Source organism: Hyperolius riggenbachi, chromosome 3 (genome assembly GCF_040937935.1).
Source record: "Hyperolius riggenbachi isolate aHypRig1 chromosome 3, aHypRig1.pri, whole genome shotgun sequence".
NCBI lineage: Eukaryota > Metazoa > Chordata > Amphibia > Anura > Hyperoliidae > Hyperolius > Hyperolius riggenbachi.
In genome coordinates, this window is record NC_090648.1 from 382,110,444 (window position 1) to 382,128,786 (window position 18,343).

Sequence of the window (18,343 nt, forward strand, 5' to 3'; positions counted from 1 at the left end):
ACTCAGAGTTGAGGGAGTTTAGAGCCACACTGTTGGCAGTAGCAGATATTTACATAAACTACTATGAGTGGTACATCGTATGGTCTGTATATCTGATACATTTTTGGAGGAATATGTAGTTATATATGCCACCTGATTGTTGTTTCAGTATTCTGTGTATGCTTTGTGCGCACAGTATTGCATCTTGCTCTTCTTCTGCGGATGGGGCACATTTCACCATACCTGCACCTCTCCGAGCCGCTCCAAACGTTCTCTTAGCTGATTCCTGGCCGTGGTGACTTCTCGCTCTAACTGGTCATAGTCTCTCCAAGAATGTTCCAACTCCTGCACAAGGTATAAGCCATTGGGAAATGGTTAAGGGGCCAAATAGGTATCTGTATCCATTAAGTTTGCTATGCAGAGTCAAGCTGCCTACAAAACCTGTTGTGGTGAAGACTGAGGCCAACACTATTGATATTAAAGCAGACTTCTGCTCAAGTTGTGCTTTCTTTAAAACAACTGGAGCAGAGGGAAAAAAAACTCAGGAAGGGGGAACTCAGCAGGAAAATCGATTGAATTGCCGAAAAATAGCATAGCAGTGCAATTGCTACGTGATTTTCCTGTGCTATTATACATAGTATAGGAGCGCAAACGCACCGAAAATGCAGCAGGCCTGTGATTGCGTTTCAGGGAAAAACACCAAATTGCACTAGCAGAAAAAGAGCTTGATTTAACATAGACAATTAAAGGCGCTACAGAAAATACATAGCTGTACTGGACGCCTCGTACTGAAATATATAGGATACTGCCCAAGCTCTAATAGGCATTGTTGACCTTTTAACAGTACTGCAACAAGTATTGCTAAAGCATATTTCAACCAAAAATTGATTGAGGCAAAGTTTTTCAATTTAATAGATTAGATGTTGGAATTAGATGCCATTAGATTGTTTAAAAGGAAATAAATATGGCAGCCTCCATATCCCTCTCACTTCAGGTATTCTTTAAATTATTACAGTTCATCGCTGAGTAAACTTTGGACAGCAGTTTGCTGATGCTTCCGTAAGGCCCAGTTTCTACTACATGTGGCTGTCTCAGTTTTTTCAGTACATGAAAATGCATTAGATCTGGCCGCTCAAGTTAATCAAGGGGCTGGTTTACACCGAATGCATTTTTCATGTAAAGAAAAGAAAAAAAAGACACCATGTTGCTTTTTTACAAACACACAGATCTATCTATCTAAAGGTGGCCACTAACTGTCCAATTTCTAGCAAAAAATCGTTCGAGCGATCAGAAATTCTGATCGGATGAAAAATCGTTCACTACACCATCAACTAACCAATCTTTGCTTCCTATCTATCACGACCACCAAGAAAATCCAAATTTTCGTACGACAAAAATTCTTTCGGGCGACATTTTTTTCACTCGTTCATAATCGATTGTGTCCACCAACGGAGATTATTTACAACCAATCCAATCAGAATTTCTGATCGCTCGAACGATTTTTCGCTAGAAATTGGACCATTAGTGGCCAGCTTAATACAACAGAACTGCAGTGGAAAACAAATGCGTTTTTCTACACAAACATGCATGGCGTCCGGAAAGCCACATACCAGCATGAGCAATACATTACTGGCAAATTCAAAGTGATGAAAATCAACAACATAACATGCTTCAATCCTTTGTCACAAGCAAGCTTCTCCTGTGTTACAGATCACACAGGCTGAGCTAAGGAGTGGGTGGGAAGCAGGAGGGAGAAACAGTGCTTTTTCCATGCTTGCTTCCTCATCTATGTTGCTGCGGATTCCAGCAGAGAGCTTGTTTTTATTTAGAGACAGGAATTTTTGAATAAGGATGATACCATTTATTGCCTAACTTAAATTTCAAAGGACAGAAGGAAAACATATAGAAATGCACCCTGTATATATTTAGTTTAGTTTGTTAAATTCCCCCTCATCTGTGACTAAGCACAAGTTGTAATTTGCTCCCTCAGCTGTATCAGCTGGCTGCCACGGCAGAGAGCTAATTGGTAAACATGGGATGTTAACAATACGTCTGCTTCTATGAAAGCAGGAAGTAGACAAATTGCAGATTTATTGCAGTATTTATATCAGCTGTAACAAACAAATGTTTTTCTTTAAAGCGAACCTGAACTCAGAACTTCCTCTCTGCACTAAAAGATACGCAACAGCATAACAACCTTTAAAGAAAAACATTTCTTTATTACAGCTGATACAAATCCTACCATAAATCTGCACTGTTTCTACTTCCTGCTTTCATGGAAGCAGCCATATTGTTAACATCCTGTGTTTACCTATTAACTCTGATGTGGCAGTCAGCTGACATGGGGAGAGATCAAATTACAACTTGTAATTAGACACAGATGAGGGGGAATTAGACAGGCTTAACGCTCTAAATACATACAGAGTGCATGTCTATGTGTTTTCTTACTGTCCTGTGCAAGAGTTCAGGTCCAGTTTAAAGGTTATTATGTGGTTGCATATCTTTTAGAGCAGAGAGGAACTTCTGAGTTCAGGTCCGCTTTAAAAGAAACCAGATTTTGCCTATTAAAAAGGACATCTGAGGTGACATGTGACATGATGAGATAGACATGTGTATGTACAGTGCCTAGCACACAGATAACTAGGCTGTGTTACTTCAACTGCCCCAGTGTAGAGCCGCCACTGCATGAAGGGAGAAAGTAACTACTTTTGCTGGGATTACACCATACAATTTTCTGTTAGATTTTTCTGTTATGCTGGGCATACACGGCAGCTTCTCTCCTTATCAATCGAGCTGCTGATGGCTCGATTTATAATATCCGACAGGTCCGATGACCTGCTGGGTAGATTCCCCGCTCGATCCCCGCCGGCGGACAATCGAGCGGCTGATAAGGAGCGGGGACGAGCGGGAATCGATACGCACGGACGAGCGGGGATCGATACGCACGGACGAGCGGGGATCGATACGCACGGACGAGCGGGGACGTGGCGAGGAGAGTCGGTCCGGCGGCTAATTGGCCGCCGGATCGACCCGTGTATGCCCAGCACTAGATTTTTTGTTAGAATGCATAATTAGATTATTTTCTGTAGAGACTGGTCATCTCTGGTGCGTTGTCTTCTGGTCATCTCCTGCTGAGTAGAACAATGCCTAATTGCTCGGCAGATAGATGGTAAGATAGATACATTTCCAACATGTTGAACTTAGAGAATCTAATGCTGGGCATACATGGGTCGATCCGGTGGTCGATTAGCCGCCGGATCAACTCCCGCCGCATCCCTGCTCGTCCGCGCGTATCGATTCCCGCTCATCCCCGCCAGCGCTCCTTATCAGCAGCTCGATTCCCCGCTATTGTCCGCCGGCGGGGATCGAGTGGGGAATCTACCTGGCAGGTCATCGGATCTGTCAGATATTATCAATCGAGCCATCAGTGGCTCGATTGATAAGGAGAGAAAGCTGCCGTGTATGCCCAGCATAAAAATGCTGGGCATACACAGTTAGATAGTTCTTATCAATCGAGCCGCTGATGGCTCGATTGAGAAGATCCAACCTGTCCGATCACCGCGGTGGATCGATACCGCGCTCGATCCCCGCGGGCGGACAATAGAAAAAAAACAAGCGCTGATAAGAAGCGCCTGCGGGAATCGATCTGCGCGGACGAACGGTGAAGCGCCGGCTCGATACCGGGACACTATCTAACTGTGTATGCCCAGCATAAAGGTGCGTACACACGCACTAAGGCCGCCAACAACGGGTCCGTCAGACCCTCCCGCTCGGCGGACTTTCAGGCGACAGTAGCGCGTGTGTACGCGCTGTCGGCGGACTGATAAGGCTGTTTCTGAGCGATCCGCTCAGTGGACCATTCAGAAACAGCCTCATCAGTCTGCCGACAGCACATACACACTCGCTACTGTCGCCTGAAAGTCCGCCCAGCGGGAGGGTCTGACGGACCCGTCGTTGGCGGCCGCAGTGCGTGTATGCACCTTAATGCTGGGCATACACGGGTCTATGCGCCCTTATCAATCGAGCCGCTGATGGCTCGATTGATAATTTCCGACAGGTCTGATGACCCGCTGGATCGATTCCCCGATCGATCCCCACCCGCGGGGAAACGAGCGGAAGATAAGGAAGCGGGGTCGAGCGGGAATCGATCCGGACAGCGGCGGGGACGCGGCGGGAGTCAACTCCGGATTGACTCGTGTATTTCCAGCATCACAGAAAAATCTAACAAAAAATTGTATGGTGTAATCCCAGCATAAGTCAGTTGAAGCCATGTCTTACTGCTGACTCAACCTATAATGAGGTATGGCTACAGACCGACTAAGAGGGGTCAGGTTGAGCAGGAAGCTGCAGTATTCTGATGTTTTAGAACTGATGTACCAGTTTCCATTTGTGTTTTCCAAAAACTACAATCTTTATTAGGCAGACTATTTGTACGCTAGCATCACAGAACCAAGAGTACAGAATACACAATACACAGCCACCCAGTAGGTGGTACAAAGCAGAGAAAGTAAAACATTACACAGCAATTACACTAACCCATTTGGAGGGATGGCCCTGGTCATGCAAGCGCGTGTGTACAAACAGTTGTTTAGCTGATAACGCTGGTTTTGACGGATCTGTTTGGCGGATCGCTCAAATCCAGTCTTATCAGCTGAACGATCGTTTGTACACATGCCCGATTTGATGTGCAAATGACCGGTCGTTCAGACGTCCAAACGACCGGTTGTCTGGAAAAATCAGTCGTGTGTATGTACCTAAACAGTCTAAAGGAATGAAGGACTGAAACATAAGGTAAAGAGATGAAGAAAACTGAGATAAGGTGCGTACACACGCACTACAGCAGCAAACGATGGGTCCGTCGGCACCTACCGCTGGGCGGGTTTTGCGCCACCGGCTCCGCTATTTTTGCTTCTGTGGGCCTCCCTAGAACTGATGGATGCATGTTAGCACTCTGTGGGTAGCGATCTAAGCTACCCACAGTGTGCCAACCTGCATCTATCAGTCCCAGGGTAGCCCACATGGAGCTGGCAGGGCAGAGCAGTGCGGCGGACATGTTCCTCCCTCCCTTCCTGATCCCTCCTTCAAACGACCCTCCCTCTCTCCATTCGGATAACCCCACCCCCTTCCTTCTGATCCCCCGGCGGCTCCCTCCCTCCCGATCCCCAGGCAGTGCTGTGAATAGAGATCCTGGAGTTTTACTCATCAAGGCTCTCTTCAGCAACGATCGCAGATTTTCCTCCGCATCCAGAACGGAGGGATGAAGCCCCCCAGGGGATTAGAAGGCAGTCGGGTGGGAGGGGGTCGGGAGGAAGTTGGGATCAGAATAGCAGTCATACTGGAGACACTGCTAATTATACTGGGGACACTTATTCTAACTTATACTGCATATATACTAACACATTATATATATATATATATATATATATATATATATATATATATATATATATATATATCAGTGTTCTCCCCAGGCTCTTTTAGCCGGGTGCTCCACCCGGCTAGTTTTGGTGAGCACCCGGCTGTCATCTGCCCACCTCCTGTATATCATGCCCCCCAACCGTCCCGGATTGGTCGGGATTCTCCCGATTTGGGGGGGCTCTCCCGCTATCCCAGAAAGCCCCCCTTAAGTCCCGGCCGGTTGGGGAGAGAAGAGATGACAAAAATGATCGAGGCGCCAGCCGCGCCAATAAGGGATGCGGGAGCCGGCATTATTCCTCCCTCCCTCTCAGTGCCCCCACCTGCTGTGAATGTCCCCCCCCCCCCCCCCGTAGGCAGTGTGTGAGGAGCAGAGCGGTAGGTCCTCTTACCGCAGATCCATGCGCACCGGCAACTAGTCTCTTGCTTCCTGTTTACCATGACGTCACAGGAAGCAGGAGACTAGTTGCCGGTGCGCATGGATTGCGGTAAGAGGACCTACCGCTCCGCTCTCCACACACTGCCTACGGGGGGACATTCACAGCAGGTGGGGGCATTCAGAGGGAGGGAGGAATAAAGCAGGCTCCCGCATCCCTTATTAGCGCGGCTAGCGCCTCGATCATTTTCTTCCTGTCTTCTCTCCCCAGGGCAATCTCCTCACACACAGGGGCACCTTCCTCCCCACCCACGGGCATTCTCCCCCCTCCACTGACGACCCCCCTACCCACTGGCACCCTCCTCCCCACCCACTGGCACCCTCCTCCTACCCACTGACACTATCCTCCTACCCACTGGCACCTTTCTCCCCCACCCAGTGTCACCCTCCTTTCCACCCACAGGTACCCTCCTCCCCACCCAGTGTCACCCTTCTACCCACTGACACCCTCCTCCTACCCACTGGCACCTTTCTCCCCCACCCAGTATCACCCTCCTTTCCACCCACAGGTACCCTCCTCCCCACCCAGTGTCACCCTTCTCCTACCCACTGACACCCTCCTCCTACCCACTGGCACCCTCCTCCCCACCCAGTGTCACCCTCCTTTCCACCCACAGGTACCCTCCTCCCCACCCACTGGCACCCTCCTCCCCACCCACTGGCACCCTCCTCCCTACCCAGTGTCACCCTCCTCCATGCTCACTGGCACCCTCCTCTCTGCCCACTGACACCCTCCTCCTACCCACTGTCACCTTCCTCCCCCACCCACTGGCACTCCCCTTTCCACCCAGTGTCACCCTCTCCAACCCACTGGCACCCTCCTCCGCAAACTCATTCTTCCCCTTGTCACCCTCCTGCAAAAGCAGGGGTGTGGCTTAAGGCCGCACAGGGGGCGCGGCTTAAGTGTCCCTCTTTCCCATCTTCAAATGTTGGGAGGTATGCTGTATATATATATATACGCTAACTTATACTGCAGCACCTATAGCTGTTAACTATACTGGGGACACTTATTCCTGGCTAACATACTGCAGCACCTATAGCCAGGCCCGTCATCAGAGGGGGAGAGCCGACAGATCAGTGACGGGGCTGGTGCCGGGGGGGGGGGGGGGGGGGCCCGCCCGACATTCCCCAGCAGCGTCGCTAGGGGCTTAGGCAAAGGTGCCCCCTTGAACGCTGAAGACGCAGCCGTTGTTCCTATGGCTGCGTCTCCTCTCTCCGCTGTGCAGTATGCGGGGGGCGGAGATAGAGACACTCAGTAGCCTGGTCGGGTATCACATGGGGCCAGGCAGCCAGTGAGAGAGGAGTGAGATACTCTGCTCTCTCACTGGCTGCCCGGCCCCATGTGATCCCGGCCAGCCACTGTATCAGAAAGAAAGTGAGGAAAGCGCTGGGCGTGCTGGGGAGACGTGAAGGGAAAGGCAAGTGATTTATGTCTCCAGTCCCAGCCGCCCAGCTCTCTGCATACACAGGACACAGCCTGTCAGACTGCCTGTGTGCTGATGGACGCTATGTTGTGTACAATGTATGAGTTCCCTGACCTCCCCCACTGACTTGACAATCCTGTGCCCACATTACTGTGATGATTGGTGGGCAGGGGATAATCTTTGATTACTAACTGACTCCTATCTGCAGCTCAGGGAGCAGGAATAATCTGCACAGAGGTCAGGTATACTCTGTAATGGCTCACGCCCCTTCCTTTCACTATTCAGTCTCACTGACTGACCTGCCCTCTGCTCTTTTATCTGCTCTGCTCACTCCATCCTGCATTTTCTTTTATTAACCCTTTCACTGCCTGTCCTAGCTTCTTAAGCTTTGTGTATCCTAATTTAATCATTTGTAGCTGCTGCTTGTCTCCTATTAAGAATGTCTTAAAGTGTACCAGAGATGATTGAGACTGTTTTATACATACCTGGGGCTTCCTCCCACCCCATGCGCACAGATCGCTGCCACGCCGCCGTCCTCTGCTGCCTGCAGCTCCGGTATCGGGTCCCGTTAGTTCTGCCAGTCTGCACCAGAGAAGTGTGCCCTCTACGTATCTCTCCGTTGGCCGCTGGAGAAATACGTAAAGAGCGCAGTTCCTCTTTCGCAGAATGGCCTTGACTGGCTGAACTAACGGGACCCGATACCGGAGCTGCAGGCAGCGGAGGACGGTGGCGTGGGAGCGATCTGTGCACATGGGGCTGGAGGAAGCCCCAGGTATGTATAAAACAGTATCAATCATCTCTAGTTTCCTTCAAGGTGGCCATACATCAGCAACTTGGCAGCTGATCGACCATCTGATTCAATAATAATTGAATCGGATGAAAGTCTTTGCTGCCAAATGCATGCCTGATTGAAGATTGGTTGCATATATCGGTCAGACAAGCTGCAAGATGTAGGGCCGACTTTCTGGATTGGGTGTGCAACAACAACAGTAAACGATATCGGGGCAAGCAACAAATGTGTCCTATATTGGGGGGGGGGCCCAGGCCTGATGTTGTGTGAGGGGCCCAAAAATGATGGCGGCCCTGCCTATAGCTACTAACTATACAGGAGATACTTATTCCTGGCTAACCTATACTGTTACACCTATAGCTGGCTAACTAAATTGGGGACATTTATACCTGGCTACATATATTGCGGCACCTATACCTTGGTAACATATACTGACCATTGACGTGCTGATCCCTCGTTGTGTACTTCTGATAGCTTCCCCAGTGTCTTCTTCCATGCCCATCGGCGGATTTGCTTCTCCCTCAGCGATTACATGCAATTACATATTCCCCCAGCGATTGAGGGCCACGCAGCGTCATAAACATCTGGCGGCAAACTATTTTGGGGTTTTTTTTTGTATTAAATTCAATACAATAACCTGTATTGAATCCAATATTAAAAAAAATTGATAAAAAAAATGCTTGAAAATTATTTGAAATTAATTGAACCACTTTGCACAGAAATTCAATGGAGATTGAATGCTAGGGAACTTAAAGAGGAACTCCAGCGAAAATAACGTAATGAAAAAAACGCTTAATATTTACAATAATTATGTATAAATGATTTAGTCAGTGTTTGTCCATTGTAAAATCTTTCCTCTCCCTGATTTACATTCTGAAATTTATTATACGGCATTTTTTACTGCTGGCAGGTGATGTCAGTGGAAGTAGCTGCTGCTTGCTTTTTGGCAGTTGGAAACAGCGGTTATTTCTCCCAATGCAACAAGGCTCCCACAGTGTGATGTCAGCACCTCAGTGCTGTGAGGCGCTGACATCACACTGTGGGACGGGATTCCCCACAATATCAGCCATACAGAGCTCCCTGATGATCCGTTTCAGAAAAGGTAAAGATTTCTCATGGGAAAGGGGGTATCAGCTACTGATTGGGATGAAGTTCAATTCTTGGTTACGGTTTCTCTTTAAAGGGGAGGTCCAAGCAAAATAAAAAAATGAGTTTCACTTACCTGGGTCTTCTACCAGCCCCATTCAGCCATCCTGTGCCCTCGTAGTCACTCACTGCTGCTCCAGTCCCCCGCTGGCAGCTTGCCGACCTCGGAGGTCGACAGGCCGCATTGCGTGCATTTTTACGCATTCCCACTAGTGCAGGAACATTAACACATACATTTTTATGTGTTACTGGTTCAATGCGTACATTTTTACGCATTGAACCAGTAACGCGGAAAAATGTATGTGTTAATGTTCTTGCATTAGCGGGATTGCATAAAAATGTACGCAATGCGGCCCGCCGACCTCCGAGGTCGGCAAGCTGCCAGCGCGGGACTGGAGCAGCAGTGAGTGACTACGAGGGCACAGGATGGCTGCATGGGGCTGGTAGAAGACCCAGGTAAGTGAAACTCATTTTTTTATTTTGCTTGGACCTTACCTTTAAGGTAAGTAGGTAATTAGCCACTTAAATTATAGCAGTTTCAGTGGAGTGGTTAGGACGGAGGTCAGACTAGAGGTAATAAGGATTATAAGCAGACAGGTGATGAACCAAGTCCGCATGAACATGCCATTTAAGACATGCTAGTAGTTAGAGAGGGCTGATGGGTCCATTGAGAGTTTCTTGAGAACTGGTTTTATGACTACATGCTTAAATGAGGAGAAAAAGATTGTAGTGAAGTAACAGATGAAAAAGAGATTTCAGCAAGGCTTGGTGTACAGAGGCGCCAGAGTAGAATAAAAACGTTTAAAAACCGTCTAAAAGAGGGGGATGTTCAGGTGGACTTACCTCCCTCAAAAATATAAAACTCAGTTGAGTCACAATATATCAATACAAAAATATTTTATTGAACTCCACTTAAAAATATTTTTGTATTGATATATTGTGACTCAATTGAGTTTTATATTTTTAAGGGAGGTAAGTCCACCTGAACATCCCCCTCTTTTAGACTGTTTTTAAACGTTTTTATTCTACTCTGGCGCCTCTGTACACCAAGCCTTGCTGAAATCTTAAGTCCACCCTCGGTGGAGGGGTGCTACCCCGTTTCCTATCTACAGAGAGCGACATCTTAAAAACCTGAGTGGGGTCAGGTTCTAATACTCCCCCTTTCCTACACTTGAAGTGGTTGCCTATGGGTAACCCATGTTTGTGAGTATATCTAAATATTTTGCTTTTAACCACAACCAACTTAACAATACTACACCATATCGGGCTCTCGATTTCTCTTTGCTCTTCCAAAGATGAAAAAGAGAAGCCAAGGAAGGGATGAAGGAGGCGATAGATGGACAATAACGTGAAAGGAAATGGGGTCCTGGGAAAGTAATGAGACAAGCTTTGGATGTCAGGGAAGACATCTGCTGTTCAGTAAACTGAGTGAAACATGTTAAAGCAGAGGTGGGGAAAGTAAGAAGTAGGGAAGTGAAACTGTATTGCCAAGCGGTTTCTAGTGTTATCAGGTTCATTTATAATTTGGTAAACTCATCAGCTGATAAAACAATGTTAGAAGAAAGCCTTGTACACACACTAGATGGTTTTCAGCTATGGTGTCCGACTCTGCTAGAATCTACTGTGTGTACTCTGGCCCACAGCTGTCACACTCATAAAAAGCAGTGTGATAAAAAAAATCTTGTCAGGAAAATACCGCACTCTGTATTTTCCCGGTCTGTGTGCAAATTCATAAAGATTTCCCCAGCTGCCGTTGAAGGTCGGTAAATTACCGCAGCCCATTTGGTAGAATAAAGCAGTGTGGCGATTCTCTCTTTTGCCATGCACAAATGACTGGCACAAATGACTTAGACAGATGACTCGCACAGACTTTCCCTGCCTGCACAAATGACTCTCTAAAATGACTCACACAGATGGTTCTCTGCACAGATGACTCAAACAGACTTCAGCTCCCTGCACTTTGCATTCACCAGAGATGTCGGTAACTATCGTCAGGCTTACCGCTTGTTGCAGGCTTTATGAATTGACATTTGCTGACAATTTACTGACATGTGTTGGAGGTAACTACAGCCAAGTCGGTAATTTATCTCACTGGTCGGTAATGTCAGCTTTTCATGCGGTAACAGCCTTTATGAATTGACACATTGCAAAGTGGTCAGGAAAGTCTGTGGTTTTCAGCACTACCGCATGCGGTAATGCTTTATGAATCAAGGCCAATTATCTCTCCTCCCCAAGCCTCAGCAACAGTACATGCCCATACACTTGGCCATGAACTGTTGCCCAAGGGATCAAGTTCTGTGAGCAAAAATAATTTGGAGTATATGCACCCCTAAGGAGTAGGGTGCTAAAATTAAAGGACTGTGAGGAAAGAGAAATAAGATTGATTTGCTAAAGACTCAGTTGCTAGTCACCTTTGTTTTTCTGAAAGTCTTAATTTATATTGCTTTTATGCCAGGGCTGTTCAGCTGCCCTGGAGTGACTTCTCAACGTTTTAGTCGGAATGATGTTCTGGGGCTGTTTGCTTGATGTGGTCAGATAAGGTGGTAAAAGCGATTAGAAGTTGAAGAGGACCAGACAGTGATTATGGTCAAGACTGTGTGAGCTTTCGAGCTGAAGTTCTAACACGAAGAAAGATGAGATCAAATTTGATTAACCTCTTAAGGTTTTTGGACGTACCTTCGTAGTCCACATCTATGCCTGCCTGTGTTCCTGGATGTACGAGGTAGGTCCATTGCAAATTGTTGCCGTTCGTGGCGCCGCGCAAACACGCTCCCATAGAGACTTTGAAAGTACAGTATCAGAACTTGGACAGGGAACAGATGAAAGTAAAGAAGGTTGAGTGTGTGTCTGTCCTTTGAAAAAAAAACCACATATATCCAGGCACATCACCTCTAGTTAGGACATTAAATAAGTTATTAAGGAAAGGGGGTGTTGCCAGAAAATAGCAAACCCTTCGCACACTCGCATGCAAATGTTCAAACAAATGCATTCACAGATTCACTCATCCAGGCACCACTGTTATCCCTACAGCTAAGTTAAAGCCAGGGTCTTAGTTCACAGAAGAATGCATTAGTCACGCTGTGCAGAAGTACCCAGGTAAATCTAGGTGCCCTAACTCTGGCCCTGTAACATGCATAGTGCAGACATGCAAACATTCATTGCATGAAACCTATCTAGGGATTAGGAGCACACATCCTGACGTCTGTCTGTCCTATGAGACTTGGTAGAGGAACACACTGTGATGGGACAAAGGAGGCAGTGAGCAAAAAGTGTTTAGCAAAGGGATATTGTTGGTATCAACTCGCAATGTTGAAGTCATCCAAAATTTTTGGGACAGAAGATAGGGCCATAGTCATGGTTGGACCAGATAGCCATTGCATTATGGTGATCTGTAGATGAGGAAGAGAAGATACAGACAACATAAACCGCAAATGAGAGAAGGGAAAATGTAGGTGTGGGTGAGACTGGGTTTAAGGAACAATGCTCAGTTAGGAGGAGGCCAGCTCTACCACCATTTTAATTAGCAGGTCTAGGAGAATGGCTGAAGAGCAGCAGGTGAGACCATGTCAGAGGCTGTCAGCCATGTCTCACTGAACCCCAGAAAAATTACAGGAGTTGGAGATGAAAAAAACATGCATATTGTGAGTTTATTGCAGAAACAACTCGTGTTTAAAAAAGTGAAAATTCTAGAAGCAAGAAGTGTGAGGAAAAGGGGATATGTTAATGAGGATGCAAGCATTATTGATGTTAAAGCAGTGCGGGAGTGATGTGTTGTGGACTGTAGTGTAGGGATAGAGCGATGAGACAGGTACAGCATGAGAAAGGGGCCAAGATTAGGCAAAATGCCACCAGCAATAAGCAGGAGGAGGAGTGAATGAGGGGAAGTGAGGACAGGTTTCAAAAATGTCAGGTGTTGACTTGGAAGCTGTAGAAAAAGGCGAATATTTTAAAATTAGCAAACATTTGTGACAAGACAGAAGGTTAGCGGATAGCTGAGAAGGTGAAATGCACCTACAAAGAGTACGTGGCAGGAGTGTGTTGGCAGATTTGAGCAAGTAGGGAATTAGAACAAAGGTAAGGGGAAATTTATTGCAAGCCGTTGTACCAGAAATTCAGGCGCCATTCTAACCACAATATTAACCAAAGCCCTCACTTCAGGAACTAACAAAGTGCAGAATCAGACCAGACCAGTCACTTATATACACGTAAGTAGTGTCTGAGGTGAATATATGGCTCCCAATATAAATGAAAGTGACAGAGGATCAAAAGGAGACCCCACAAATTAAACATAACATAATAGTTGGGGAATTTTAAACAGACTTGGAGGAGTCACTAAATAATAACAGCAGCAGTGTCATGAGAATGTTTTTTTCTTTTTTACAAGATTTTTTTGTGACCAACTCATTTGGAATAATGATCTATATAATGAATATCAAATAAGAAATGTTCCTGCACTTGGCTATAAGTTCCGTATCTGAATGAAAGCATTATGTTAAAATATCTAGGTATGCATGGTTGAACAGAGTTGCCTGCTGATGATTAACAGTGCTGAAGGCTCCCTCCCGTTTAGGGATGGCTGCTCCAGTCACACATAGATGGCATTTTTCCATCCCGCTTGTAAATCAAATGTTCATTTCTGTCCAAATGTGTACCTTGACACCATCAAGAGTGTCCTTCTCCTTGAATTCTAGGTAGAATATAGAGCTTCAATTAGCTGTAACATTCCATCATGTGACACAAAGACACCGCATGATAACGAGTGACTAATGACAAGAGCAGAAATCCTTGGCTGGGTCATTAGTCAGCAGCGATGCTGAGAGAAGAACATGGTAGTAATAAAGCTGAACAAAACAGTTTACCTGCCTTGTACAGCCACATTCCTTGCTACAATGTGCAGCAATGCACTTTATGCATATTTATCATGCTCTCATACATATTTTAGCAAAAAGGAGTCCCAGGACATGGCGATGTAAAACTTAGTGCAGATGCAGCTTATCAGCACTTACTGTTGTGGCCCGTGATACCTCCCGGCATGTACTAAGAAGCCCACTCTGCAGCTCATCTCTTTGTACCACCACACTCTGTACAGCTGCTGGATTGTCAGCATTCATCTCTATCTCCTGGCTAGCAGAGAGCAGGGCTTGTTCCAGAGTATACTGTAAAAATAGAGAAAAATGTATTAACTGTGCCTGGGACCAACAGGCTGCAATTATGAGCTGTGACCAGTAGATGGTGCTCATACCTTCTCCTTATGCAGCTGCTGCAGCTTTTGTTCCAGGGCCTGGACCACTTTATCCTGTTCACAGAGTCTGCTCAGCTTGGCCTGGAGGAGAGAAAAGCCAGCAGGAAGGTTACATCAGACCACATGACTTAGTAGAGAAAATTTACTAGCTGCTTTGTGCTCGACTCCTTACTACCAGGAACAGGACCATATTGTATTTATTATTAAAGCTACAGAATGTTAGAGATTTCCTTTGGACTGCAGGTAGAAAGTCTTGTTTTTTTCATATATTTATCGTTCCCATGCAGAGGTGTACAACCCCCCCCCCCCCAAAAAAAAAGGAAAACAAAACTTAAAGTGACACTGAAGCGGAAAAAAATTATGATATAATGAATTGATGAATTGGTTGTGTAGTATGGATATTTAATAGAACATTAGTAGCAAAGAAAACATTCTCATATTAATAATTTTCAGTTAGATAGCATTTTTATAATACTGCATTATTCTTTAAAGGAATACTGTAGGGGGTCTGGGGAAAATGAGTTGAACTTACCTGTGGCTTCTAATGGTCCCCCGCAGACATCCTGTGCCCGCGCAGCCACTCACAGGCAATACTGGGCCTGCACAGTGCGCTCCTGGTGACATCAGTGGGAACGAGGACACGGCAACGCATGAGCAGTGGTTTTCAGACTTTAAAATCTGAAATTCCAGAAGTGAACCAGAGGCGGGGCCGGAACATCGGTGAGTGGCTGCGCAGGCACAGGATGTCTGTGGTGGACTATTTGAAGCCCCGGGTTAGTTCAACTCATTTTCCTCCGACCCCCCCTACAGTATTCCTTTAAAGAGAACCCGAGGCGGGGTTCTTACATCGCAATCCTTATACAGAGGCTGGGTCTGTCTATAGAGCCCAGCCTCTGTTGCTAGTTCGTTCCCTCCAAAGCCCCCCCTGCGCGCTGTCAGACCCCATAAATCACAGCCACGCTATGTGGCTGTGTTTACCTCACTACTGTCAGTCTCGGCTGCTCCCCCGCCTCCTGAATCGCACCGGTCCCCGCCAGCGTCTCTTCCATCCAATCAGCGGCGAGGGAAGGGACGTGGGCGGGGACCGGAGCGATTCAGGAGGCGGGGGAGCGGCGAGACTGACAGTGAGATAAACACAGCCGGCTGCGCCACGCTGCGTGTCGCCAGCGCGGCTGTGTTTTATGGGGTCCGACAGCGCGCAGGGGGGACTTTGAAGGAAACGAACTAGCAAAAGAGGCTCGGCTCTATAGACAGACTCAGCCTCTGTATATGGATTGCGATGGAAGAACCCCGCCTCGGGTTCTCTTTAATATTTGCAGTGTACACATTACACTCAGCATTCTAAATTATTTCACAGAGCAGGCTAGTGAACTTTTGAACTTATATCTGCAGAAAAAACCCAAAATACAGTGACAGACAGTTGAGATAATAAGCTTCGGAAGACAGAGCTCTCTGCGACTTTGAAAGCCGCGGAGAGATCAGTGGCTCTTTTGCATAGATAACTGGAGTTTCTTAACTCTTTCTGTACTGAGACCAATATTAGACTTATCTCTGCTGCTAATGTTTTATTTCTTAGCTGCACTACAAATACAAATCATATCAGAAGTTTATTTTCACTTCAGATTCCCTTTAACTACACTTTCAACTGCCTGCTGGACGCAAGGTGTGCTGTTGACCCTGAAACACTGCAGGTGGCGTCTAATTTAACTAGACAGCATAACAGCAGTTTCAGAGATACAAAGTTGTCTTCACGTACAAATTATAAAAAACTTTTTTGTTGTTACAGTATTTTATGAACTGTCATAAGTAGTTTAATTTTTCCCCTTAAAGGACATCCGAGGTGAAAATAAACTGATGAGAAAAACAAATTACTTTTTTTTTTGCCATCCTTCAATTTTTTTTTATATTTAAATTGAGTTTTTAAGTTTTTACGGTTTCATTGTCTCAGTTCAATGACTCCTTCATTGAAGTATGCAAGTATAAAAGAGAGCAGTGGGCGCACTGGTGAAAAAAAGCAGCCTAGGTCAGAAAGCTCAGGGTCAGTCCTCAAACCCCAACAGTTCAGAGTCAATGTAAACACTAGGAGGACCTGGCGCTCGATGGCTGGAGGATGCAATGTCCCTGTTTTTAGGGACATTGCATTACCGGTAATTAAAGTATGCCAGAGCTCAAATCTATTAATTATTGATCCTTATTTCATTTCTGCTTTCAGAAGCAATTTACTGTCTGGAAAGCGTTTTATGGCTGTAATTACTTATCAGTGATGGTTATGCTATAGTTTAACCCAGTCCTGACCTGGACAGAATCTGTCACTTGCATACCTGATGTTTAACTCTTTAAAGCAGAGAAAGAAAACAAGGAACACAGCCTAGTTATTCCTGTGCTTGGCACTGTACAGACACATGTCTATCTCATCATGTCACATTGGTTGTCTTTTAAAACCAGAGCAATTTTCACATTTTAGCACTGCGTCCATTCATCTACCAATAACGTAATCAGTACTCATCACACTGAAAGGATCTATAGCTTGTTTTTTTGCCACTAATTAGGCTTTGTTTCTTTGGGTGGCACTTTTTGCTAAGAATTTTATTCTAACTGCATTTTAATGGGAATAATACGAAAAATATGGAAAAAAGTTATTTCTCAGTTTTCCGCCATTATAGTTTTTTATTAAAAAAGTTCAACTGTGGATAAAACCTACACATTTTATTTGCCCATTTGTCCCAGTTATTGTAACGTTTCAAATATTTCCCTAGTACAATGTATGACGCCAATATTGTACTCGGAAGTAAAGGTGCATTTTTTCAATTTTGTGTCCATCACTAATTACAAGCCCATAATTTAAAACATAACAGTAATATACCCTCTTAACATACATATTAAAAAAGTACAGTCTCCAAGGTAACCATTTATGGGATAGTGTGGGAGGTAAGGAGTTGAATTATGTTTAGTTCTTTTTGTTGAAATAAATGAATGTAGGTGTAATTTTACTATTTGTCCTCAAACATTTTCTGCCGGCCGCATACTAATAGTACACAAACAGGAAGTAATGTGTGCAAGTGTAACTTTGTTTGTTTGTTTCAATGACCGCAGGCATCTCATTGAAACTAAATTTCGATTCATTGATCTCCCCTCTATTAATCGGCATCGTGAACAAGTGCAGGAACGAGCAGGAGTGCGCGCCGGCAAGGGACAAGTATCTACGTCCCTGAGAGCTGTAGAGGGATTTTGCAGTGACGTAGATACTTGTCCCGGGAGGAAGGTTAGTGGTTAAAACACTTTAAAAGCACACTGAAAAAAACAAAACATAGTTTCTACTATCGGTATACATCCAAATCCAGAGTTGTCTGAAAGTAAACCATTTATCCACATTTCACCATGTTTAACATAGGGCTCAACTTACTAACAATCTTCCAGAACAGGCCTGTTTGTTAATAAGGGCTGGTTCAATTGTATGTGTGAAACAGCTGCCGGCAGCAGCCCGGCATCTCGGTCCAAATGCTTTTCTGCAAGCTTGCACTTCCCGGCGGGCAGCGTTTTTCATCCCTGCAGGGGGGACACGAAACCATGGCGGTAAACGATACCTGGAAGCAACATGTTGCTTTCAGGACCGGCTAAACTCCAATGGGTTGATGGCGAAAATTGGGGTCAAAATGTGGCGTTTTCGCAAACGACATGAACAGTGTTTAAACAAGTGTTGTTTACTGCCGCAGAACCATCCGTGTGAACCAGCCCTTAGGGAGCGCCTGTATTTTATAGTTTCGTATCCCACCCGTCTCTGAACTCGTCTAGACACTCTTTCTACAAATAAAAACAGGGAGAGCCAAGGAAGCATGTGCTTCTTGCTGTAAATATGCCTTATTCTTACTATGCATTTGTAAAGTATTGACATCTTCCACAGCAGTAAACAA

General features: G+C 45.7%; 1 protein-coding gene across 9 annotated transcripts in view; it reads right to left on the minus strand.

Moving 5' to 3' along the window:
• The window catches only part of LOC137564051 (pleckstrin homology domain-containing family A member 5-like), a 272,573-nt gene that overhangs the window by 33,421 nt on the left and 220,809 nt on the right, over nt 1-18,343 (minus strand). For all 9 annotated transcript variants that reach the window (XM_068277364.1, XM_068277357.1, XM_068277358.1 and 6 more), the window contains 3 exons: nt 14,433-14,513; nt 14,197-14,346; nt 223-324 (listed from right to left, as the gene is read on the minus strand). In XM_068277364.1, coding sequence (XP_068133465.1) covers nt 223-324; nt 14,197-14,346; nt 14,433-14,513 — 333 coding nt within the window. The remainder of the gene's footprint in view (nt 1-222; nt 325-14,196; nt 14,347-14,432; nt 14,514-18,343) is intronic.